This window comes from Zalophus californianus, chromosome 5, assembly GCF_009762305.2.
Source record: "Zalophus californianus isolate mZalCal1 chromosome 5, mZalCal1.pri.v2, whole genome shotgun sequence".
NCBI classification, from domain to species: domain Eukaryota; kingdom Metazoa; phylum Chordata; class Mammalia; order Carnivora; family Otariidae; genus Zalophus; species Zalophus californianus.
The window spans coordinates 128,406,204-128,432,079 of NC_045599.1; the positions used below are offsets into that span (position 1 = coordinate 128,406,204).

Sequence of the window (25,876 nt, forward strand, 5' to 3'; positions counted from 1 at the left end):
TGTCACCATACAATGTTATCGCAATATTATTGACTATATTCCCTATACTGTACTTTTTAATCTCTGTGACTTATTTACTCTGTAACTGGAAGTTTCTACCTCTTGATCGTCTTCATCTGTTCTGCCCACCCCTCTAAACACCATCTCCCTTCTGGCAACCACCTCACCTGCCTAACTGTTTTTAAAGCCAAATAGGATGTCTTTCCTTTAACAAGTCTCCGTAGTGACAGCTTTGGTCATGGCCACCTCAGGCCTGGAACCAGTACCTAGCTGAAGAATTAGAGGTCTCAGGAAATGGTACCAAACTGTCAGGAAACCGGTAGACATCTAGAAAGAAAAAAAGGAGCACATAGTTACAGTAAAAACAGAGCTCCTTATCAGTGATGGTCATTCTCCTCAGACAAGGAATTTTGTGTTTTCCTGAGAAGGTAAAAATGAGAAGATCATTAGCCCTGAGATAACTCACTGAAATGCACCCAGAGTGGCTATATGTTCACTGGGAGACCCCCATTGGCATTGCTGGCTGTAAATTATGGTCATTCCTAAGAGGTAACAAGAGAGGTTCTGTCAGCTGTGCAATTACTTTGTTTTGGCAGGACACTTTGGAGTCAAGAAAACATTGGCTGGAGTTCAAGGCCAAGATTTTGGATCAGCTGCCACCATAATTTTTCAGAAATGTGATGACCGTACCTCAAGAAATAGTTTCCTAAGTAGGCTGCAGGAATGTCTCCTGTACATGTTTGAAAGGGATTTAAGGAATGAAGCTCTTGGGGACCTTACCAGTATAGCTGAGTTACCATGGGCTTCTCAAGCAAAGGGCAAGAAGTCCGATTGAATCGGGAATCGTCTTCACCAAATGCAGTGAAGTAATTGGTGGCTTTAATTGAGATAGGGCATGCCTGGACTCCGTATCTTCTACATGATATGTGAACATGGCAATATAAAATCTATCAAGGTTACCCAGATCTCTCTTCGTCATTGAAAGTTCTGTGTTAAACTAAACAGTATAAGCTTCCTACACTTCTCAGTATCCTGTTTGAATGTAACAATAGTGAAGAGAAGAACCATGTGAACATCTAAATGATCCCCAAACTTCCAGAGGGCCAATAGATATACTGAGGGTCCATTTCTTGCTTATTCACAGTCCTTCATTTATATATCAGAAAGCACCACTCATTCTTAAAAATTTCAGGGGATCACTGCAATTTGAATACCTAGGTCTATGGCTTGACATGGAGAATATTTCCTGCCCATTTGTATTTAGCATAACATTGCATCTAGACAAATACTCTATTACTAACAGTATATATTGTGGTTGTCAAGGGAAATATTTACAGTGTACCTGAGTTCCTACAATAGAAAATAAGATAAAATTTGAGTGGTGGGAGGTTGGGTGTGAAATTGAAAATCAAATATTGTGTCAGAAATACCATCACAGGGGCACCTGGGTGGCTCTGTTGGATAAGCATCTGCCTTCAGCTTAGGTCATGATCTCAGGGTCTGGGGATCAAGCCCCAAGTCAGACTCCATGTTCAGTGGGGAGTCTGCTTGAGATTCTCTCTCACTCTCTCCCTTTGCCCCTCCCACTCGTGCACTCTCTCTCTCTCTAAACAAATCAATACAATCTTAAAAAAAAAAAAGATATATCATCACAGAAGTACAGACATGATACCTACAGAGGAACTGAACATGCTTGGCCAGTGAGGGTAGAAAAAGAAAACCCTAGTCCTTAGAGGGCAGTAGCTGGGCCAGGCAAATAACATCATGAAACGACCAGGCAAGCCATTAATTTATTATCAATTATTACATTAATTTTATTAATTTTATGGAATAAAACTAAGTATATTAAAAACACTGTTCTATAAGTGATTTAAAAAATAGTGGTGGGTCTCTGAGAGTTTATATAGGAGGCTGGACTCCTCATTCTGTTTGGGAAATTATATTATTCATTACTCTTGAGGAAGCCTGTAAAATTTCTCTGCTGCACTATGAGTGTGCTTAGATTGGTTCTACATTATAAATGTAATATTTAAAATGCCACAAGATATAGTATAATGCAAATGCATGGACCGACGTCTTACTTGGAAGGCCTACTATTTTCTATATTTTTAATCACATTTCCAACTTTACTATGTGTGCCATGTATGGGTATGTATGTGGTGTGTGGGGGTGGGAGCCGTAAATGGGGGAAGAGATGGGGTTCTTAAAGGTTCAACAAAAGCAAAGTTTCCAATGATCAGATTCCTAAGGGTTCTCATCCTTCTGGCACCTTCCCTTCCCATCCTCCAACTTCCACTGCACATACAAACCTCACTAAAATACTGAGGGTTTCTCATAAAACAGTTGGGACTATTAGCTATGGCCATAAAAGCATTTTTGTCTTTTAAGGAATCAGGAATCAAATCGTTGATCTCTTGGGAGACTCTCAGGGCAGTGCTTTCTCCAGGGCCATTAGTAAGCTGGGAAGTTTATCCCAATATTCAAGGTTTTTTTTAGAGTCTGAGGTATCCTTCGTTCCCTAGCATAAAAAGAGTACTAGGTAGGCTTTTGAAGACCTGGGCTCTAGTGCTGGGTTTACTGTTTATCAACTGTGAGACTTTGAAAAGGTCATTTAACTTCTCAGAATATCAATTTCTTTTTCTGTGAAAGAGAAGCATCATTGATGGGTTGCATTCTGGGTTCACCTAGTAGGAAGAGGAAAATGGTAAACAATGGTACGTTGGTAAACATTTAACAACCAGTTCTCTGGAGGGAATGTGCCATGATCTATAGCATTTGTTGGTGTTTATGGTGTAAATACTCATAACACGGCCAATGTCAAGCTACCAACCTGATTCCATTGAATGTGGAGCTAAAAAGAGATGTATAGTAGTGCATGATTCCTTATAGATATCTTGCAGATAGAGTAGATGTAAATAATCTCAAATGCATAGATAACAGTAAAATGTAATGAAATAATTTGAAAGTATGCTTTGTTTTTCACAGGGTGCCCTTTAAAATAACCACTTGGACTTAAGCCTGTGAAAAGTTAGAGATCTCTGCCCCTACTACCTTATAAATAATAGATGCTTGCTACCCTGTTTCTCCTTTTTTTTTTAAGATTTTATTTTATTTATTTGAGAGATAGAGAGAGTGAGAGTGGAGGAGAGGCACAGGGAAAGGGAGAGGCAGACTCCCCACTGAGTGGTGAGCTCATTGTGGGTCTCGATTCCAGGACCCCGGGATCATGATGTGAGTAAAGGCAGATGCTTAACTGCTTAACCGACTGAGTGACCCAGGCACCCCTCCTGCTATCTGTCTCATGCTGACTCATGACCTGGGACAGAGGACTGCCTTCCCCCTTCCCTACTCCCCTCATTGCATTTCCTGTCCTCCACACACCTGTTCCTGGGATTTGTAAGTAACAAATCTTGTGACTTTACTTCCTTTGTGTGAGTATATTGAAACTGTGCCTTCAATCAAAAGAACCCCAAGGTTTTCACTTACTTAAAGTGGGAGCTCCAATGCTAAGGGAGCTACCTGCCAACCCTGTGTGGGTACCTTGTGCCCCCTCATTCATGAAATCATACTCTGCATGTTGTTAATTCAGTACACTGGCTTGGGCTTCCCAACACATACCTCTCTCTCTCTCTCTCTCTCTGCACATGTATGTACCCAGGAAAGGACATGTGAGGGTACAGCAGGAAGGCAGCCATCTATAAGCCAAGAAGAAAGCTCTCACCAGGAACCAAATTAGCAGGCATCTTGATCTTGGACTTCCAGCCTCCAGAACTGTGAGAAATAAATTTCTGCTGGTGAAGACCCCCAGTCTGTGGTATTCTGGTCTGGCAGCCCCAGTGGACAGCCTGTGTTTCCTGGAGATTTCCTGGCCCCACCCTTCATTGCTGTCAGGCCCTCCACCACCACCCCAACCCCCCACTCCCACCTGCAGCCCAGAAACACATCCTGCTCAGAATCTTCTCAAACCTGGGCACCCAGTGTGAATGGCATTTTTGGTGCTGTCAGGGGAGATCACCGGCAGCTGTAGCCACAGCAGGAACAGGGAAACATCACTCCAACCATGAGAATCGCTGTGTTTCTCCAGCTTAAAATAAATCATAAATAACTTTCCAGATAATGAAGCAGCTTTTTACAACCCTGAGGCAACTGGAGATGCTTGAGGCTAATCAGTTTGCTTAGTCTGCTAGAACCTGAAGAGCTCTTTAGAGTGACAAAACTGACTTAGGATCTCTTCCAGCTGGGCAAGGGACATCACCATATGAGTCGGTGATGGTTACATGTGTAACCATGTAGAGATGCAAAGTAACAGTGTTCCTGAAGAGTTCTTTCCTTACCTGCCAATTCAAGGTTTACCACTCATTATAATATATTGTTTTCTTATTTATATAAACTTCCCTTTGCTGGGCAAAAATTCTTGTGTTCTTTCATGGGTACCATTCAAGCAGTACAATTCATCACAACCACTAACTGATCTTTACTTAAACTCTCCCTAGGAAAACAGAAAGTCCTCAGAGAATATGGATATGTGCAGTGTATGTTGGTTGAATTATAAACAGGAAAAGGTTTCTGTGGGATGTATTTTTAATGAGAACACATTGTTATACTGCGAGCATGTGGCATTCTTGCTTAAGAGAAACATTTACAAGAACACATACACATTTCTATCCAAACACCAAACGAAGTAGATACTTTAAACGACCAGTTTGCACCAGAAATAAAATATATTATACAAAACGGGGGGTTATATCCACAGTCATTAATTTTCATTTTCTACACAAAACAATAAATTAAATCACATTATATGCAGATAGTTCTACTTACATTAAAATAATAAATTGTAGCTTGTGCAGCTTTTATTTTTTTTTCTACCATACTCATGGTAGATTTGTATTGTTTGGTAGTCCTATATTTAGAATAACAATGAGTAATATGGCCCAGAAGACAAGGGCTGCAGAAATAATCCTCCACGGTATCTATTCCATGTCCTCTTGGTTTCAACTATTCACCATGCATGAGGAACAAAGCTCAGATTCCCAGGACCCAGCAAAAAGAGTCTGCAAACTCACAACATCTCCAGGCTGTTGAGGGCACCCCATTGCTGTCTTGCAAGTAAGATGCACCACTTTGAACTCTTTCAGATGTTGGCATTAAATAATAAATAGGGCATCCTATATAGAAATCCAACTTTTCCTCTTTCTCGAAATTTTCTGCCCAATTATTGTGTGCTATCACAGCTTTGTTCCCCTAGCAAATAAAAAACAATTTGGTAGTCCATGTGACGATTTACACCCTTGGTGGAAGGGCCCTTTATTCCTGTGCATAAAATTTAGGTCTTTAAACATGTGAATCAAAGTAACACCATTTTTGCTAACTCTTAATTTTGCTTGTTCAAATGTCTCCCCTAGGAAACATTCCACGCCTGATACATCAAAGAGCTATTATAACACATGCATTTTTACTTCTGACACTCAGCTCCCATTGAAACCCTTTCACCATGTTCGACGTAGCTTAAAACAGGAGCATTAACAGCATCAGCTGGTTTAGAATTGCTTTACCTTTGGTATGAATTAACATTAGTGGTTAATGAAAAATTTGAACAAACTCCAATCTAGCCCCTTTTGAAAGTCATTTTAATCCTAGGGTCTAGCTGTGGGGTATGCCTTCAAGAGACATTCGTGAGATCTACATGCTGAAAACCAAAGCGAGGCTTGTTGGAATATAGGCACATCACAGGCTTGCCCAGCCCCAGAGCATGTGTGGGTTCTGATCCAAAGCCAGCTACGTTCTTATAGGCAGCACTATTTTGTCTTTTTTCCCTCTGAGGAAGTACAGAGGTCCTACTCACAAGTTTCTACCTGCATGGGCAAGATGCCAACTCATCTTTGGAGCTTCAAGTGGATGGTGCGGGGGTGGGGGGGGGGTGTTGAGGGAGATGGATGATGGCAGGGGTTGTGAGTGAGAAAGGAGTGGTAAGGACAGGGGCTAGTTGCAATGCCACTCTCTTCTGTTTGTTTTGGAGGATCAAGCTCCTGATTTTCTGGCTGGATGTGTCCCAAGCTTCTTGCTGAGTCTGGCTGTTGAAGATGGGCTAAATTATTGGGTATTCTGTAGTTTTAAAGATCAACTGAAAAAGAAACAAATCCCTCTGAACAGTACCTTCTCATCTTCTATGCTTCCACACTGCCCCCAAAACATATTCTGTGTTTTCAGACAGTTTCAGTTTTTTCCACTGAAGAAGAAATTCAGCCCATTTTCATCTTCTCCATGAAGCACTAACCACCAGGGGCATAACTAAACAGAACCCCTGAAATATAGATCGAGGGGCCTAATTTGTGTTGGTGTTTGGTTTTATACTGTACCCACTCAGGATCTGGGTTCTTTGGGTCCCAAGAAACATAAGTATGCATTCCTTTCAGTTTATAAACAATCCCTTATACTGGTGGTATAATATTTTATTTGGCCTCCTAAAGAGACTTCCACAAATAGCTCTGTATACTCACTCACAAGAAGGTGATGATGCCATGGGAAGCTAATTTCTGAATTGTCACTGTCTGTATGAGTTCTATACAGTAGCTTTAATTTCACTGCCAACAGCATAGCTTACACTCCCAAAATCAGTAGCAACCAGAAGGAAAGTGGTAAATTAGGGACAAAGGGGGCACAGGTACCTTGAATAAGTTAAGAACCCTAGAACCTGTGAACAGGGAGAAGTGATGGGAAATTTTAAAGCAAAAGTCTGAATTTCAAGGAAGAGGAGAAAAGGAGACATTCTCTTTCCATACATTTCTCTTCTCCCTCCTTTAAATATAGCTTCTGAAATGTAAAAAAAATAATAATAATAACTATCTCAAAGCCTGTGAAACTATGTCTGTGGTTCAGGAAAGGACAAGCTGACAGTTCTGAGAAATGTAATGTTGTAGGGGCTTCCTTGTGGATACTGTAGTCAGTCGGGGGGGAAGATATGCACTCTATACAGAAAATTATTCCTGGATAGAAGTGATCATCTGGAGAAAGCTTTTATTTTTGAATCCAGAAAAAAAAATCTAAGAAGGTGACAATGATGACCATAAAACCTATACTTACTTCCAACACCGTGAGTATATACGAGAAATATATACTCATTTTGACCTATATAAATATCAGCTTCTTTGGCCAGATGAAAAAATACTGATAAAGTTTCCCTTCTGAAATCTGAATGCCCTAGATTTCAGGGTAAAAATTTATAGAGTGATTTAAGAACTAAAGCCCTATTTATTTTACTGTATGATATGTGGCTTCTGGTGGAGTATGAATGACTAGTTGTCAAAGATGCTGCTTAGCAGTAAGGAAATTAAGTCCCAAATTATAATCTCTAGAGGTCCTAACCCAGAATACACTTGCGCCAAACACCTACACTTGTAGCAAAGTTTTCCAACTTAATGGAGTTTTCAAAACTTAATGGAGTTTTGGTAACTCATATGATGACTTCAAGGAGGAAAGAAGTGAAAACAGACATGGAAATAAGCACTCAGTCTTAGGAACTCCCAGAACGGTTAACTTTGGAACCGAATGGCATGTACCTATGAGAAACCTCATGACTTGTTCTGTCATTTTAAATAAAACTAAAATCTCACTTCTACCATTTTGTCTGGGGATATAATATTAAATTTAGAACTATTCCTCTATGTGAAGGAGAAATAAAAGATATTTGCTTTAAAAATGTTACAGTTAATGTTACAGTTACAGCCCCTATATTACTTCCAGAAAGGTTAGAAATGTTCACGTCCAAAGACTGCAACCAGGCAGAGTGATTTCCCACCTGTAATAAGCACATAGGCTTGAAATTTAAATTTTTTTCACAAACACAAGGTAGTATAAAATGAATATCTCTAAAATACATTGAAAATATCATGAAAAATAAAAATGAGAGAGAAATAAGCTTTCAATTCACAAGAAAAAGATGGATGCAAACCTTCCATTCTGTTTTCACTTGAGGAGTCCTGAGTTGTTAAATGTTTTGCTTTCCTAGATTTTACTTCCCAAACTCTCTTCCGACATTGGAATTTCTGGACCTTGCCTTCTTGTCTTCTTTTGCCATCTTTTTTTGAGTCAGCACTTTTTCCTTTGCATCCACCATGGAGAACTACAACAGAGTCATTTCAGTTGATCATAGCTCATTCGGTTAACATGCTCTCCAACTGCCTAAATCCCATCTTTTAAATGTAGAAGGGCAATATGCCTCACACAGAAATAATCCATTCACTGAAATAATCCATTGGCTGGTTGAAGTAGGAGGGACAGAGGCAGACTCCTCCAGGCAAACAAGTTCAGGCCAGCTTCCAAGATATGCAGCTTTTTTCCCTCTGCCTGCCTCCACTCCCGCCTGTGTGAGCTATGACCTCCATCATTACCAAGGAGTTGCTCAAACTCCCCTATTTTCCTCCCTATGCATGATCTTTTATAGTCACTAAGATAATTTTAAAAACTATTTTCCAGATGTTCAAAATGTTACTAAGGAAAGCCCCTAGTGACATAATTACAACATGGTATGCTAATCTGCCAACTCCCTATTCTTCTCTCATATTTTCTCCATAAATTACCAGCAAAAATGGCAACCTGAGTTTACACCTATGTGCAGAGTACTGGGTGCAGAGTAGATATTCAGTAAATATTTATTTAACTTTGTTCAAATCTCTTATATCTACACCTCACCCGCTATTACACGGGTTATTAGTGGATGACTATAAAGCTTTGTGGAGTCAACTAAGAAGGAATATAGTAGCTATTAGATTCCCTCTTTTAACCAAAATATCACTGAATCTTAGTAAAATGTCATGTATGCATTTTTAAATTTATCATTTCTGTGCTTACTGTCAAATTCTAATACTCTATAAGTTGTTCTTAAGGAAAAAGGGCTGCCTTAAACCCTAGTTAATTCTAATCAGTTCCACTCTTTATCTTGAAACTCATCATTTGACCAGAACTGGAAGAGGTCTATTCTAAAATAACTTTGCATTTAAAGCAGGTAAATCGATGTCCTCCTGTAGAGTCTGTGATCTGAATACATTTCTAGAGCTCTGTAATTAAAGTAGCAATTGGCATTTGGCTTTGGCCAAGAGGGATAGGGAAAAAGGGAGAGTAAGAGAAGCATCTTTCATCATTGCTGGTTTGTTGTACACTTTACCCATGCTTTTAAAATATAAGTGGAATTTAATCTTCAAAATGAAAAAATAGACACATTTTCTAATAGCAAAATATAAGATTAAAATACCTAAAAATAAAATGTTAGTGTGAAATAGGGCTTTTTTTTTACATTAAAAAGTGAAACATTTTAGATTTGCTTTTCTTATATAAATCCTCTTATCTTAATAATAGTTACAACTTTCCAGAATAGCTTTTATGAGACACTGAAGGAGATAAGCAGGAAATCCTTTTTCGAGATATGAAGTCAGGTCCTGAATATACATACATTGGACAGAGCAGTCCTCAACTTCTAATCTGTCCACCAGCACTAGAAAAAGGAACACTGTATTTCCAACCTTGGGATTTTTCATTACATTTTCCTCTTTTTGGATGTTAAATTCTCTCCAAGAATATTCTACTCGTAAACATGATCTTATTCTAGCTATAAAACATTTCATTTAAGAAAACCGCATTTTTGTAGCCTTATATGAAATGCCCCCAAAAACCATCAAGATATGGAGACATCAGATTTTCAAACATAAATCTAATCATATGCCCTTGCAACAGTATGAACATTTAACAGAGTGATGTTGTATTCTCATATTTGTTTGTAATCGGGTGAAAGGCCAGGAGGCATATGGTGATTAATTATAGTTCCTGAGCTTCTAAAGAAATTTTACAATGAAATGATTAACTGCTTAAAAGAATGAGTTCTTCAAGAGCGCCCCTTCTGTTCCATTGATGTCTTTCATCCCATCTATCTCCTTAAAGAATCTCAGGCCAAAAGAAAAGGCTTTCTTTTAAGCCACTGAAAAATGGGATCTGATGGAATCTTCCCGTAACTCTCGATGTTTTCCAACGTTACTTTCTTCTTGCTGGCTTCGCCTTTCAATGGTTATTCTGTATTTCTTCCTGGGTAAAGGGAAAGTGAATGTAGTAATAAAATCTCACTTGGCTACAAAATACTATGGTTTCTCTTACAAAGAATGCCCTCAAGGGACATCTGGGTTTGGGTTGATAAATGAGAAGTGACAGAATACGAAACCCTGGTCAGAGATTAAAGCAGTGTGCCCCAAGGCGTTATGCCCTTATTCAAGGAGGAAAATTGGCATGCTTTCTGAAATGCCATAGAACAAGCCCTCCCCTTTTTCCCTGGGTGCCTTGTGGGTTAAGTCTTGTCTATTCTGCCACAGAAGCTCTCCCTAACTCCCAGGATATGCCCTAGATAAAGATCAGATTAAGTGTACTGTGACCAAAGGAACAGGAATACAATTGTTCCCACAAAGACTCACATACACCCGGGGTTACATTTCCATACAGAAATGAAGAAATCTTGGTCTAATGACTTGAGACTAAGCCACAAACTCAGTCACCAAAGATTACAGAGGAATGGACCGCCCTCATGATTTACGACTATCAATACCTTGAACACACGTAAATATTACAATTTTACAAGTTTGGGGGCTTAACCACAGTGGCAATTAAATGTGTGGATTCTCCAAGTACTGAGCACAGACCAGCCTGAGAGTGTGGCCTGCTCAGAACCACCTCCCCCTCTTCAGAAGATGAACCCAGACACTTATTTCTGGATCAGAGGCAGCATAAGAATAGGTAAGTTGTTTCTCCTTTGTCCAGATTCCCTCTCCACTTACACATTTGGTAGGAATTTACATCAGAATATTTGTGATCAAAGGAGGGCAGGGCTCTGTGGCCCACAGGGGGATGCAGTAGAAAGCCCTGGCCCACTGACCACCAAACCAGCAGGGTCATGAAGACCATCAAAAAGAACGGCTTCGTTCTTTTAACCGCCATGTTTTCAGGGTAAGAGCAAGATATGGACAAGTCACAAGGAGGACTATGCAAACGTGAGTGACCAAGGCAATAGAGGACAGTGAGTTCTAAAACTTGATAAAGCATCCTAACCTGAAAAAGTAGAAGGCCATTAACAAGCCAGCTCCTAGTAAGGCTCCCACAACAATTCCTGTCACTGCTGACTCTTCTAGACCACCTGCTTAAAAAAGAAACATAGATCATCAGAGTTCATTTGGAGAAACAGAAATGTCTCAAGTTTTAGTCACTGGAAGGTATATCTCAATTTCCCACTTGTGGCAAATTTTCTTTTTTTTTTTTAAGAAAGTTTTTCTAGGGGATCCTGCAGTTTCCTTTTTTTTTTTTTTTTTTTTTTTTGCCAAGTACAAAGCTTAAGAAGCATTTAAGAAAGGACCATAGGAAAACAATGGGAATAAAGCAGGTTCAAGAAAGATCTGAGGAATGCTGGAAACGGAGGTTTTCAGGTACATCCATTCTCTCTTGAGCTCCTAGTCAGAGAAAACAACTGGACGGGCCGTGGGACTGACCCAGTACATCTTATTTTCACAGACAGATGATGACACTTCAAAGTGCTACAAGATTTGGTGAAAAATGATTTGGGCTAATGTTCTGTTTTTAGATGTTCTCTCACCAAAGCTGGAGTTTCATGTCAAAATGTCCTATATAGCTTTGTGAAAATGTGAATATCAATTTGAAACAATCGAGTTCAGTAGCGTCCCAGTTATTATATAAATACGATAAATAGCCTTTATATAAACAGTATATATTAAACAGCCTTTAATGCATTATCCCATTTAACCCTCAGCCCGAAGGATTGGGTACACATTTTTCATTTTACATATGGGGAAACTGAGGTTTAAAGAGGTAAAGGAACATTCCTAGGATCACAAAACCACTAAGTGACAAGGGTGGGATTTCAAATCCACGCCCGGAACTCCAGAGACTTTTTTTAACATATGTCTGCTTTACTCCCTCCCATAATTATCGCATATACACAAATAACACCGTTTGAAGGCTGGTCCCAAAGTAAGGAGCATACATATATTAGCCTAAAGTGACTAAATGGCCCGAAAGATCGATATTCACTTGGTTCTCCCTCACTAGCTTATCTCTAAAGCAAGGATTTCCAGCAATTTCCTATTTGTAGGCTCCTTGTAAGAATGTCCACTTGCTTCTATGTTTATGTTTGTTTGATATCCAAACAAAACACTCATCAAAGGCATATTTTACACTGATTTGCCAATTTGTAAATCTGAGGGTGTTTAAGGGACATTATCTGTTTGGTTCTGAGGGCTAGGAGGACACCTACAAACTCTGAAAATCAGAATGAGACTTGCTACACATTTAATATGGGCTCTTTTTCTTTTCCCGAAGTGGACATCTCAAACGTGAAGAGATTGTATTATGGTAAGAGGGGTAATAATAGGGAGAGGCCTTCTACCATTTTGAAAAAAAGAAGAAAGACCCAGAAACATCTGACGAAAGTGGGATGCCAGTTTGTGTACTGTTCCCATGGGTTTTACCACATCAGAAAAAGCAAGGTGGACTTTCAGAACATGAGTTCCTGGATAGAATCTGTCTTTTAAACTTGCATTGTGGTGATAGTGCACACTGTGAAAAGCAGAGCAAATTAAGTCTCTAAACTTACATGATTTGCAAGGAGAGCTGTTTGCATGTTCCACAATTCTGGTCTCATCTATTCTCAGTTTTAAAGGTCCCCAAGGATATTTGACATTTGGCCGCATTTCAAAACGACCTTCTTTTCCAAAGTAATCACCAATGACCTATGTAAAAGCAAAAAACAAATGTGCAAACTGAAAGCTCAAAGTTCTCTGTTTCCAAAGGAGGCGTAGGGTGGGCGCCCCGTCACTCTGACTATAATGATGTCTTTTTGAGGACTTTGTAAATCAATATTTGCAGTCACTAATGGTGCTTTTAAGGTAAGCATAATTTAGGGAGAACTGTGGCTCCCTATAGCAGGAAAGTGGTTATACAGAAAACAACAATCTCAGAAGTTATGGCTCTTCCCTTGCTCATCAGAGGAGGTGCCGCTCCACGCATCTGCCATCCGCCATCGAGCAGCCCACACAGTCAGCCCAGCCCAGCCCAGATTGCTTTCAGGGATGTGGGAGAGAGTCGGGGCCCACCTCATAGCCAGATTAAACCATTACAGGTACACAGCCTCATACCACTCAATCAGCTGGGCATATAAAGAGTCAAAAAGGGGGCACTGGGTGGCTCAGTCTGTTAAGCGTCTGCCTTCGGTTCAGGTCACAGTCCCAGGGTCGTGGGATCGAGCCCCGCATCGGGCTCCCTGCTCAGCGGGGAGTCTGCTTCTCCCTCTCCCACTTCCCCTGCTTGTGTTCCCTCTCTCGCTGTGTCTCTCTCTGTCAAATAAATAAATAAAAATCTTAAAAAAAAAAGTGTCTTTTAGGAACATCCTCTTTCACCCTTCTCTGGCTGGAAGATTAGTCAGTGACTTCAGGAGTTACATTCTCCTCTCTGATGAATTTACCTATTTGTGCCCCCATTTCCAGACTGAACTCTCTTTTTCAACGGGCACAGTCTTCCTTGCTGACTCAATTCAAGGTTTGTCCAGTTTCTGTTTCAAACCGATGTTTCACCAGCTACCTGAGCCCTGATCTGGAAGTACCTTCCCACCCAGGTTCTCGGGATCTGTTTCTCTTTCTGCTGGGCACCCGCACATTGCTCCCTGAGTGGCCTGTGACGTCACCCCTCTCTCTCCTGACAGAGGCCCAGCAAGCATCCACAGGCTAGTTCATGTCGTAGTAAAAAGAATTCTAGATAATCACCAAAATCTAACGATCACTGGCATGTGCTGAGCACTTACCAAGTACTTTACACACATCCACTCCTGAATGTTCACAGCCACCCTACAATGGACGATTACTACCCACCTTTCACAGAGGGAGAGACCAGAATGTCCACAAGACCCAGACCACTCCAAGGGTTAAAGAAGCATTCAGTAAATGTAGCAAGTGCCAGGTTCTGCTGGCTCTGCTCTTCCCACAAAGGCCCGATACATGTGCACTAGGAGAAAAGCAGCAAGTCCCTTATGCCAGGTCCCATCAAGTGCCATGGGAACATCAACTCTGGGCGACAGCCATCAAAGAAGCACACTTGGCCACTGGAAACATAGCATTTGCCCACTTAGGGTAAACATGGAACCATTTCTTGAAATCATCCAGGATATCCTCAACCAGAAGTAAGCCCTCCCTACTCGGAAACACCAAGACTTTCAGCTCATTTTTATGTGGAGACTGCGTTGGGGACAGCTATGTGGACACAGGGACGAATGCATTCCTTGGAATCTCAACAAGCAGAAGGAGCAGCCGAGGCAGGGTGTCATTTGCTCACCTCCTGGGTGCCCGCCTCGGGGTCTGTCATAGCGATCACGGAGAAATCCCCATACCGGTCTCCGTTGGCATCTATGGACACCTGCCCAGCAATACCTAGAGGATGAGATGTGAAGAACTCCAAGTTAGTGACTTACAAGGCCTCCATCCGCCAACAAAAACAAGAAAGTGAATTGACAGGATTCTTTAAACAAACTCATGCCACAGGGAATCTCATCAGACTCTGAGCATTTTTGTTGGCATTTGGAAAGACATTGTACTGTGTCTGCATTCCTAAATTCTTAACATTTCTTCATTTAAAAATGAAAAGAAAAAGAAATAAATGACCTTCTTCGGGGAATATGTTAAAAAAAAATTAAAGCTAATCCTGAAAGCAGCATGCTTATCCCAGAGTTTTGTATTAATTAAAAAAAAAAAAAAAAATCTGCAAGGAGAGAGAGGTTGGAAGTGCAGTGTGCTCCTAGACTTGTCATGAGTATGTGTTATCACTGACCAAACATTAGAAAAGAAAACTCGTTCTAAAATAACATAAAATTTAAAAAAGAAAAGAAAAGAAAACTCGTTCTAGGCCCAGGACTCAGCAAATTGCTTCATTATGGGCTCCCGTGATGCCCAGGAAAGCTGAGGGCCTGCTTCATGGTCACGGGGGCCAAGAGCTAAAGAGGAGCTAGTCTTTACCCCACTGTGTCCATTCCTGTTTGTTTTGTTTTGGGGTTTTTTCCGCAGCTTTACTGAGCTATAATTGACACACATCACTGTATGAGTTTCAAGTGTATGGCACAAAAGACTGACTTATATATACTGTGAAACAGTGACCACGTCAAGCGTAGTTGACATCCACCATCTCACAGAGACACACTAAATCAGTCATTGTTTATCCAGATGAGTTCTGGGCCAGCACTAGGTGCTGAGTTTAATGCCACTGCCCAGGCAAAGATGAACTGGACACATTCTCCCCCTCAAGACAGGGGCAGCCCGGACTAAGGATTTCTGACTACATGTATTTGAATCCTAGCTTTCACATTTATGAGCTCCGTGTCCATGGGCAAGGACTTAGCCCTCTGGGCCTTGGTCTTTAGGACCGTAAAAGAGGGACACCAGCACCTCCCAGCCAAGAGGCTGTTGAGACGATTAACTGAGCCACGAGAGGTCGAGCACTTGCGCCGCAGGTGTAAAAGATGTTAGCTGCTTTCTTCTGCTGTTGCTACCGCCACTGGGCCTGGAATCTGGGAGTGGACCTCCGACCGTGCCCATGCCACTCAGAGAAGGAGGTGGCGTCTAGTTGGAGACTCAAGCAGACTCAGTAGAAGAGGAGGTCTTTTATAGGAATGTTAGTGAAGTCCATGACCTAGACAAGTAGCCATGAGGGAGTAGCACTATTCTCAGCAGAAAGGCCAGCCTTGTTAGTATTTAAAGGCATGGAAGCTGAAAGGAAGCAGAGGGACCAGGAGGTTCTGGGGGAGGTAGCCCCTGTGTGTGGAAGGAAGCAGTGAGATGTCAGACTGGAATCGGGTGGCCCTAAGCGCCCGCATGAAGGATTTGAATTTGCCTGGCTAGCAACAGTGGTTTAGACAGCTAATCAGTAAAAGCAAATATGTATCATTAGTTGCTATTAAATACGTCTGCATTGTAATTTTCATTAACTAAGTAAGAGAATGCATATGTCAGCCACTTCCTAATTAACTAAGACTATTTGTTTTCTTTCAGTTTAGACCCTAATAGAGTTCAGTGTAATTCTTAGTGTTTCTATTGATTTGATTCTCTCCGGAAGTAAAATGAATGTCTGGGAAAAGCAATCCCAAGGGAAAGTTCCATCCTCTGGTGTGGTTTGGAGAGGGCAAGTATTTGGGTTTACTGTCCTTTGGGTTGTGGTTTGAAGGCCCACTGATTTTTCCAGACTTTGGTCTACTTTGCCACAAACAGAATGGAGCTACCATTCATCTTGATTTTTTTTTTTTTGTCTTTTTAATACAGACTGGTTACAAAGTATACACCTATCTCAAACTTGTTTATCCTTGACAGCCTATACAACATTTAAGTAAGAAATGTCATTTTTAAAAATCATATTTATCTCCAAACATATTGCTTATCCAAAACCATTTGTCATTCTGTTCAGAGGTGTTTATAAAGGTGTGTTCTGCTAAGGCTTTTGCAGAGTATTTTATAAAACAAGGTGGCCCTAGTAATCCAAGACCTCATTACACTTTAGGTTATTACAATTCTGCCAAGAAATGGAGTGAGAACCCTCCGGGTGGCCGATTAGCAAGTGAGAGTTCACCTGAGAGTATTGTGTTAAGGTGAGATTGTAGGGCTGACAGCAGAATTTTCCTGTACATAAGTAATGAGATTCTACCCCCATTTCTATTGGCCTGTAGTGGACCTTAGGTTTGAACCACAGTCTTATTTACCTTGTTACTCTGACCTCTCACAGAGAGGAAATTCAGCTTCTTCCCAGGCCGTTTATTGAGAGCCTTGAGAGATGGTCATAGGTTTCAAGGTAATAAAATCCAAATTTGTCAAATAACATCCAGAGTATTTTTCCCTTGACAATTTAATGGTCACTTACAGAGTGACCATTTCTCAGAGTTCTTTGGGGGGCTACCCTCAGATTGATCACTATTTAGCAAATAAAATGAGCTTTCCAAACAATTCAAGCCCAATTGGCTTCAATTATCTTTACATTCAGACACATAAGATTCTAAGTTTAGCCTGAACTGTATAGTCGATCGTTCTAGGACTTATTCCATATTGCCAGTATAGACCTAGCCCTGAAATGGAAGTATCAAGACAGGCTACAGGAAAATTTAGTCCATGCCCTCTATACAAAACTGAATTCCAGCCCTGGTGGGCATCTGCCCTTCCCTTCACAACCTCCTTCGGAAGACCAGGAACAAATGTCCAGTGAGGAAGCTGAGCTTGTGTCCACACATGCCGGTTTCTCAGTGTATTGGGCACAACTTCTGGGAAATCTGACTCTGTCCTAACATGCCCCCTGAATTATCCTATTTGATTCCAGCTCAACTAAAGCAGTCCGAAGTTGAGCAAGACAATCTGAGAGGCTTATTGGTTCATGTCCTCCAATCTGTCTAATGTTAAAGTAGATGTCACTCTAGTTTTGAGTAAGATGCAACATTCAATAAAGTCACCAAGGAGAAATTAAATCCATTGTCACCATAGCCGCTGCCCAGACAGCTGGAACCTGACCCCTCTAATAAGCAAGGGCAGCGTGAGGCCGGGGAGTGCATTGAGGTCCCAAAGGAAAACCCATATATATGGGCCCCAAATCCAGACTTGGAAGTACTTGTTTCCCATCACTGAAAAATCTCATTCATTGAATTACAAATAAATGTAGAAAGGGCTCAAGGGAAGAGTTGGCAGGATGCAGGACTGAACTTTATCAGAGACCTTCCCTGGTCACTTTCTTTAAATTAGCCATCTCCTACCACCCCCTCCTGCCACTTTCTGTCTCCCTACCCTGCTTCATTTTATAGCGCCTGAAATGGTGTACTTATTTGTTTATCACCAGTGCCCCCCATAACCCTGAAAGCTCAGTTGATTGCAGGGAGAATCTTTAGTTCACTGCTGAATCCTCATCACTTTGAACCATGCCTGGCACATAGAAGGTGCTCAAGACTATTTGATGAATGAACGACTGAATGAATATGAAATTGATAGCTGTAAGTCTCTCGCAACTGGGTCATTCTCAGGTTCATTTTCTTTGAGTGTGTCAGTGAATTGAGAGGAAACCAGCACTCTATATGCTGTTAGCAAGAATTTAGACTAGTAGACCTTTATGGAAGATATTTGGCAATACTTAATTAACTTTACAAAGCACTAACATAGGGTGCCTGGGTGGCTCAGTTGGTTAAGCGACTGCCTTCGGCTCAGGTCATGATCCTGGAGTCCCGGGATCGAGTCCCACATCGGGCTCCCTGCTCAGCGGGGAGTCTGCTTCTCTCTCTGACCCTCTTTCCTCTTGTGCTCTCTGTCTCTCATTCTCTCTTTCTCAAATAAATAAATCTAAAAAAAAAAGCACTAACATACATTTCGACCCAGATATCCCATGACTAGAAATGTTCCCTGTTGGATGTACTCACAAATATTCATCAAGATGTGTAAGATGCCTGTGATGGCATTTTGCATGACAGCAAAAACTGTAAACAACTGCAGTATCCATCAGTAGGAGACAGACTAAAGGAATCTTTATGCAGCCATATGGTCAAAAAGTATGGAACTACCATTTAAAAATGTGCTGAATCTATGAGTGCTCATATGGCAAATTTTCTTTACTTGACATAGAAGTTTAAAAAGCTGAGATGAAGAGTGGCGTTCATCATATGATTCCTTTTGTGTATGTTTTTTGATAAGATATACAAAAGCATAAGGGGTGGCAGAAGGCACAAAATCTTTTTAGACCGACTCATAGGAAATTAATAGTGCTTACATTAGGAAGAGGGGACTAGGGTGGGAGGGAAAACTTTCACTTTTCATTTTGTACATTTTTGTACTGTTTAAATTTTCCAGCCAAGAGTAGTCTCATTCTTGGACAATTTTTCAGTGTCAACAGAGGTTGCTTGAGTAATGAGATTATGGGCCATTTTTTGCCATGGTTCTTATACTTCTCTGTTCTTAAGAAGGCCACAGCTGATAGTCACCATCTTAAAAATAAAAGCACAGGGCTTGTTTGGACTTGCTTATCATCCCAAACCATCCAGGATTGAACAGATGAATGTATATATCTAGTACTATTTCTTTTAAAACTGATCACAGAACTCTTCACAAACTGATTATTTGTTGTGAATGAGGTTTGTGATAAATTTAATTTGAAGAAGCATAGAGTTGTTATCTAACAATCAGACGGAGATGAGGCACTTCCTGCATCAGTGGGACTCTATCAAAGCACTTTCACAAGCTTTATCTCATTTAATTTTCACAACAAGCCTGTGAGGTGGGTTGATCTTGACCTACTATCCTCACTTACAGCTGAGAAAAACAAGAAACTGACAATGTCCCACAGGTGTAAGAGAGAAAAGCAGAACCAGGGAAGAAGCAGCTTGATCACCTACAGAGTGTTGTCGCCTTACAGACCGAATCCTCACCTTCAAATGTCCTGTTCCAAGTCTGCTGGATAATTTTCCCTCCATCCTTCTTGCTGTAACCAGCTCTGAGTACTTCATGTAAAGCCAGAACATAGAGGAGGATGGCATCGTGGAATCCTTCAACAAACATGTTAACCTGGAAAGGAAACTCCAGTTGGGTGAGCCCAAACACCAATGTCTCAACATTCATGAATAATGTAAGCAAATCAAAGCAGTTAACCAGTTAGACTCAAGGTCCACAAACAGTGGCAGAGATGGGCAGAAGGGTAGCTAACAAGAATCATGCCTTGGTTTTCCTGGCACTGGCTTAGTAAGGAAAACCCTCCCTCAGTTCAGGAATTTGGAGGGCAGACAAGATATTACAGAAGTCAAGGAAATTGCAGCAGTTGATGAGGCTAAGTATTCCAGGTGCATCTGCCTTTGTCCAAAGTTCCCTCTACATAGGAGCCCTCCTCCTTCTTCACGTCTACTCTCTACCTCAAGCCAACCTAAGTCCAACCTCCCCCGTGAGGTCTTCACCATCTTTAACGGTCCCCATGATATTTCCATGCTCTGAATGTGACACCGACTCAAAGAACTGTACAGATCCATTCATTCATTTTCAGATACTATTGAAAGCCTACTCTAGCACTGGTGTTAAGGATTCAAAGAGGAGCAGGGCACTGCCATTTCTACCTGCCTGGCATCTGTGTCCTCTCTTCCATTGGCAATGGCATCTCAGTTTCTCTTTCCAGTTTATGTTTGTAGTGGTTCCTGTTCATCTGACCACTCCCTACCCAACCTCTGGACCACCCCCCTCCCAAGCTCTCACAAACAGGAATGGAAATAGGACCACTGGTTTATCACTGCTGAGTCCTGGATCAAATAAGATAGTCCTTGTCCTCAAGAAACTTAAGCTTCATGTGAATTTGGGGAAGCCTCTTAATTTCGTTCAGCCTTGTTTCATTCCATAAGCACCACTGGAAAGTTCTGATACCATATTTAAACCCATTGAACATTCATTGAACATGATATAAGCAAATACAATCTTGAAATTGAGTAGCTTCCAAATTCTGCATAAAAGTACAAAAAACAAAAACAAAAATCAAAACAAGTTTTCTTATTTCAGGAGAAAGTGTCAAGAATGGAATGCCATGGAGCAGAATGAATTCAGCCACTGGGAGTCTTTGTGAGGAGGCATTCTATGCCTCATCCCTAGAAAAAGATCCCACAGGAAGAGAGACACAACTGACCAGCATCACCTGGTTCAAATACACAAGCATTCACAGAAGACACAGCCCAGTGTCCAGTACTAGTTGGCCTCATCCCATCCCTAAGCACGGTGAGTCCTGTTCTCATCACAGAAGCAAATATTTTGGATTTGCCAAAGCCCAGTGCTGGAGGCAGTTTAGAATAACGGCTAGAGCCTGGGCTCACTACATAACTCTGCCACTTCCTAGATGTGTTTCTCCACAACTCGGAGCCTCAGTTTTCCCTCTCTGGAAAATATTAGTACCAATGGGGTTGCTCTTAGGTTTAAATGAATTAGTAGATGTGAAAGACTTCCAACAGCGCCTGACAGAGTCAGTACTCGCTGTTAGGTTTTGGTGTTGTTATTGTCTACATATAGAGAATTATAAACCAAGGGATCTTGCTTAGCCTTTAATTCCTAATAGCAGTATTCAGAAGATAAGTGATCTACTTATGGTATAACATATCTTAGGGACCCATTTTACACTTAATGGAAACTAAGGCTCCTTGTTCATGCTTTAACATACCAAGCAGTTCTCTTACTTCCAGAGTATCACACCCTTAATTCCTCCCAAGCGTGAAGCACGCAGCCCACGCTGGTCAATTCCACGGACCATCTAGAAAAGGAGGAGGATGGGAAGCATGTTGGTTCACAGAAATCTCAGAGTTAGCTGCTGGACCCAAAGTCTAATCCTAGCCCTGACACATTACTTAATCTCTCTACTCTTCAATTTCCTCATTGGCTAAATGGGGGTTTAGTACCTACTGATCCCACAGAGCTTTTCTGGGGATTAAATGAATTAGTGCATATAAAACATCTTGAAACAGTTTCTGGGACCGCGAGAACAAATGGTAGACGTTGGCTTTTACTCTTAGTCGTCAAGCTTAAGTCTCAGAGTCATTATTTTCTTAGGCAAAGAAGAATGATACAGAAATAACATCTACTGGTCAATGATAACTTTTCTGCTGATTTGGCTGTGCTAGTTCAATTTTCCAAAAGAGTATGAAATTTTCACTTAAGCCATGAAGTCATCATGGCTTGAGAAAGTGTGCATGCTGATGAGTTAATGAGTTTTAATAAGTGAACTTAAGCTATGTAATATCTCAGGCCACGATAAAAATTTTTTTCAAAAGATAGCTCTATCTTCCCTTTGATAATTATATAAAACTCAGCCTGCTACAAAAGGAAATCACGGAAGCTTGGGATATGGGAGATGTAAGATGCCTTAGAAAAGCTCTGGTCTAATCCTCTCCTTACTTTTAGAACCAAAAGAGCATCACTCCCATTCAGTCTTCCTGGACTCTCTAATGGAGGGTTGTTCCCTCTCTACTCATTGTTCCTGGAGAGCCTAGTATGCCTCCTGCTTAAACTGTAAAGGACCAGCTACTGGGTATCAGATGTCCACTTCTCTCTCTCTTCTTCCTGATTCCTTCTCAAAATCCTAACGTAGGGCCACCATGCTGTCATCGGTGATCCAAAGCACAGGACAGCCCCAACCCCCTTCTGGCCCCTCCTCTTCCTTCCTCCTTGATATGCTCTTTCGATTGCCCCCTTTACACTCCCAAATTATCCAGCTGACAAACATGAGCTTGGATTACTCTCTTCCTACCAGGTTTGATGGTAGAAGAGAACAGATAGGTTCTGAACACGTGTCCAGGTCTGAAAACTCATTCTACCTTGATTTGCAAATGGATTGCAAAATTTACCTTCTTTCCTCTCAAAGTGGCTGAGTGTTTCCCTCTCCTGCCCAAATTAGCAGGAGAGCTGCTGACCCCCACCGAGGTTCACTGGCACCCCAGCCTGCTGTGGGGGAGGTTTCATAACACCTACCTCACAGAACCTCAAGCCAGAAACAAAACCCTACAGACCATCTTTTCTCAGGGAGAACATTCTCACATCCACACGTGTTTTTTAAATGGGCGGAAAGCCCATTAGCACATTATAGACACTGAAAATTGCAAGTGCAAAAAAAATTTTTTTAAGGAGGGAGAAAAAGATCCAAAGTACTAAGTTGCCTTTGAAACATTTTTCACTCAACCTCCAGGCTAAAAGGAACAAAGTCATCTGGTATGTCCCCCTGCCTCTGGTCATAACAAAATTTGAACCACAAAGTCCTGACTGACAGATCATGCTATTGTTACTAATCAAAGAAAATACGATTCCCTCACCTGAGTATTCCAGTATTTAGCATCATTTCTAACCAAAAGCTCTTCCTTACCGTCATTAGGCATAAGTCTTTTTTTTTTTAAGATTTCTATTTATTTATTTGAGAGAGAGAGAGATAGCAAGGGAGAGCAGAGGAGGAGGGAGGGAGGGAGGGGCAGAGAGAGAAGTAGGCTCCCTGCTGAGCAGGGAGCCCAACACAGGATTTGATGCTAGGACCCTGGGATCATGACCTGAGCCGAAAGGCAAACGCTTAACCAACCGAGCCACCAGGCACCCCGTAAGTCTTAATTAAATTCCTAAACACAACCATTCCCCTGTTAGATTCTGAGCAATATCGTTCATGAGCCCTGAGAGTTTACAATCTCAACCAAATAGGACCACAGCAACACAAAAACACACAGATGGACTCTACACAAGAAAGTTATGAAGTAGACCATGATGAGGGGCAAGTTTCAGGGTAATAATTACTTGTGCTGTGTATCAAATAAAGCATCTATCATTTAAACAAAATGGAAGTCACTCATCATCTTCCACTCATTCTGGGAAGTTCACGAGAACAAGGTAGCATGCTGGCACTAACACTCCCATCATTTCATCGCCATTCTCTTGATTTTACCTTCTGTAGTTGGCCAGCAGCAGGTATTCCAAATGAAAGAATGCCATTTTGCCACTGGCCTTCCTCTCTGAGAGCTCTTGTCAACCACGTCTATTAATGTTGGTTGGTTTGTTTCTTTGTTTGTTTAATCCTCTATCATGGGGAAAGCTGAATAGAAATCTTGTTATATTTTAACTGATCATAAAGAATTACCATTCATGACATGGCTCCTATCTGTGACAGTGAGTGGAGTCTTTCTCATTTCTCTTTGGAGGGGCAAATTCATAGATGAATTCCTCAATGCCTGAGTTCCAAACAAGTAAGCAAAGTATGCTGCATGCCTCAGCTGTTCTGTAAAGTGAGAGTGAATAACACAGGAGTAATCTAGCTCCCCGGGTCGTCTGGATATCTGAGAAAGCCTTTAAAGCTCTCAGACAGAGGCTATGGGGAGAAAGTTAAATGCAAGGCTAGGCTGTCCTGGGATTTTACTTGTGGTATTCACGTAACTCAAGCCTATCACACAGTGTTTCTATCTTCCTTACCACAAACCGATGGTTCCCAGTGCAAATGAGGAAAGCTGAGGGTGTTGGGCAACATTTTTCAAGAGTCTTTTGAAAAAGACATGACCCTTAACCTCTCATTCAGTTGAAGGGGAGAGGAGGGAAATGGAAATTTTTAAAAAGATTTATTTATTTTAGAGAGAGAGAGCACAAGCAAGAGGGGCAAAGGGAGAGGGAGAGAGAAACTCAAGCAGATGCCCCACTGAGCTCAGAGCCTGACAAAGGGCTCGATCTCACAACCTTGAGATCATGACCTGAGCCAAAACCAAGAGTTGGAAGCTCAACCGACTGCACCACTCCTATGCCCCAGGAAACGGAAATTTTGATGGTGACAAGGTAAGAAAAGAGATGGGTCTAGGACATTCCCTTTCCCCATCATATCAGGAACAATGACAGCTTGTCTGATTAATAATAAGACCCTTAAATGAAACTTATCCTGACCTACCGGGCTCCTGTTGATCACCGACAGGGCAAAGAAATGACCTCGGCATGCCACAGGGATGGGCCAAAGGTTAAAGAATATTATCCATTTGATGAACACTTTACGAGTGATCTCCATGCAATAAAAACAGATTTCATTTTAATTCAACTTCCTGTTGAACCATAAAATTAAAAATCTATAATTTAAGGTCCCTGCAAGAATGTCCATAAACCAAGTGACATCACAACTTCTTCAACACCGAAAGAGGGAGTTCTCGTTCTTACTGGCAGATGCTCCAGTGCCTGTTCTTCTCTACTGGGCCTGCCTTCATGGAATTCACACTTGGTCACTTGCTTAATTTAGCCTTGAGGAAAGTTAAGTTGAAAATCTAAATCCTTATCCTAGTTGAACTCTGAGGAAACGCAAAGGTCAAGAGGCTTCCTAACAGGAGTTAGGCAGCACATCAGGGAGAGAGCCAGGGCCCAGCTGTGTGCTTGGCCGAAGCATTGCCATCATGTCTGGCAGGTTTCTTCCTCCCTCTACTGAACTTATGACTTACATGGGATGGGGGTTTGCCCTAGGTTTCCCAAATGACTGTCCTATCCTGGGCTCAGGCCCACCCATGTAGCAATTCCTACCCTAGGATTAACTCAGATCTTACAGCCTACAGTGTGGCTGCCTACAGATAGAAGCAGATTTTTTTTCTCTCTCTCTCTCTCTCATCACCTAAAACAGAATGGATCATTAAACAAAAGCAGTCCTAGGAAGATCATTAAGTCAAGTTATGATCCCTCTCATTCTACAGCAACTGGCTGCCCTTTTAATGATTGCAGCGGCTGTGGAGGCTAAGCACAGGGACCACAGGGCTGGTATATGGCATACAGGAGAGCATCTCAGCAAGGAAAGCCACATGGGGCCACCTGGTCGGGAGCAACAAGGTAGAGGAAGACTCTGTGGAATTAGATTCTTCGAATTGGTGGCTGTGGAGCACAAGCAAATGAGAATGACTCAGAAACTTTCCCTCTGCTCATGCAGAGAATTCAGTCATCTGTTATATTTGCCCTCTGAATGTGTCACGCACACGTCATTTCTGGATGCTTCTCATCACCCATTACCTTGAAGGCTTAGTTGAGAAATACACATGCATAATGACACAGCTGTCCCCGGCTTTCAGATGGCCAAGGAGTGGTATCTGTGCTTGGCCTTGATATCCCATCAGTGCCCAACCAGAGAGTTGTGCCTCTGGAAGGCGTGATGACCCAACCCCCACAGACTGCTCTGGATACTCGTTGGCTTCTCTTCCCGGAGGTCTGGGGTCCTACCAGGCACAATGTTGAAGTGGATAAATGCATATTCCAAAATCCAGTGGGAGAAGGGCTGGGGCAGACAGCAGGACCCTGCATGGCCTGCAATGTTCACTGTCAGGTGGTAATGT

The 25,876-nt window shown here is 41.6% G+C and overlaps 1 protein-coding gene across 6 annotated transcripts in view; it reads right to left on the reverse strand.

Annotated features, from left to right (window-relative positions):
• Positions 1-4,569: 4,569 nt before the first annotated feature.
• NPR3 (natriuretic peptide receptor 3) overlaps positions 4,570-25,876 on the reverse strand; it is a 70,710-nt gene continuing 49,403 nt past the window's right edge. For 3 of the 6 annotated variants that reach the window (XM_027606793.2, XM_027606792.2, XM_027606790.2), the window contains 5 exons: positions 19,469-19,604; positions 14,371-14,465; positions 12,641-12,776; positions 11,086-11,173; positions 4,570-10,074 (listed from right to left, as the gene is read on the reverse strand). In XM_027606793.2, coding sequence (XP_027462594.1) covers positions 9,963-10,074; positions 11,086-11,173; positions 12,641-12,776; positions 14,371-14,465; positions 19,469-19,604 — 567 coding nt within the window. In that variant the 3' untranslated portion in view covers positions 4,570-9,962. The remainder of the gene's footprint in view (positions 10,075-11,085; positions 11,174-12,640; positions 12,777-14,370; positions 14,466-19,468; positions 19,605-25,876) is intronic. The other 3 variants (XM_027606794.2, XM_027606791.2, XR_003522292.2) reach the window with 2 other exon arrangements.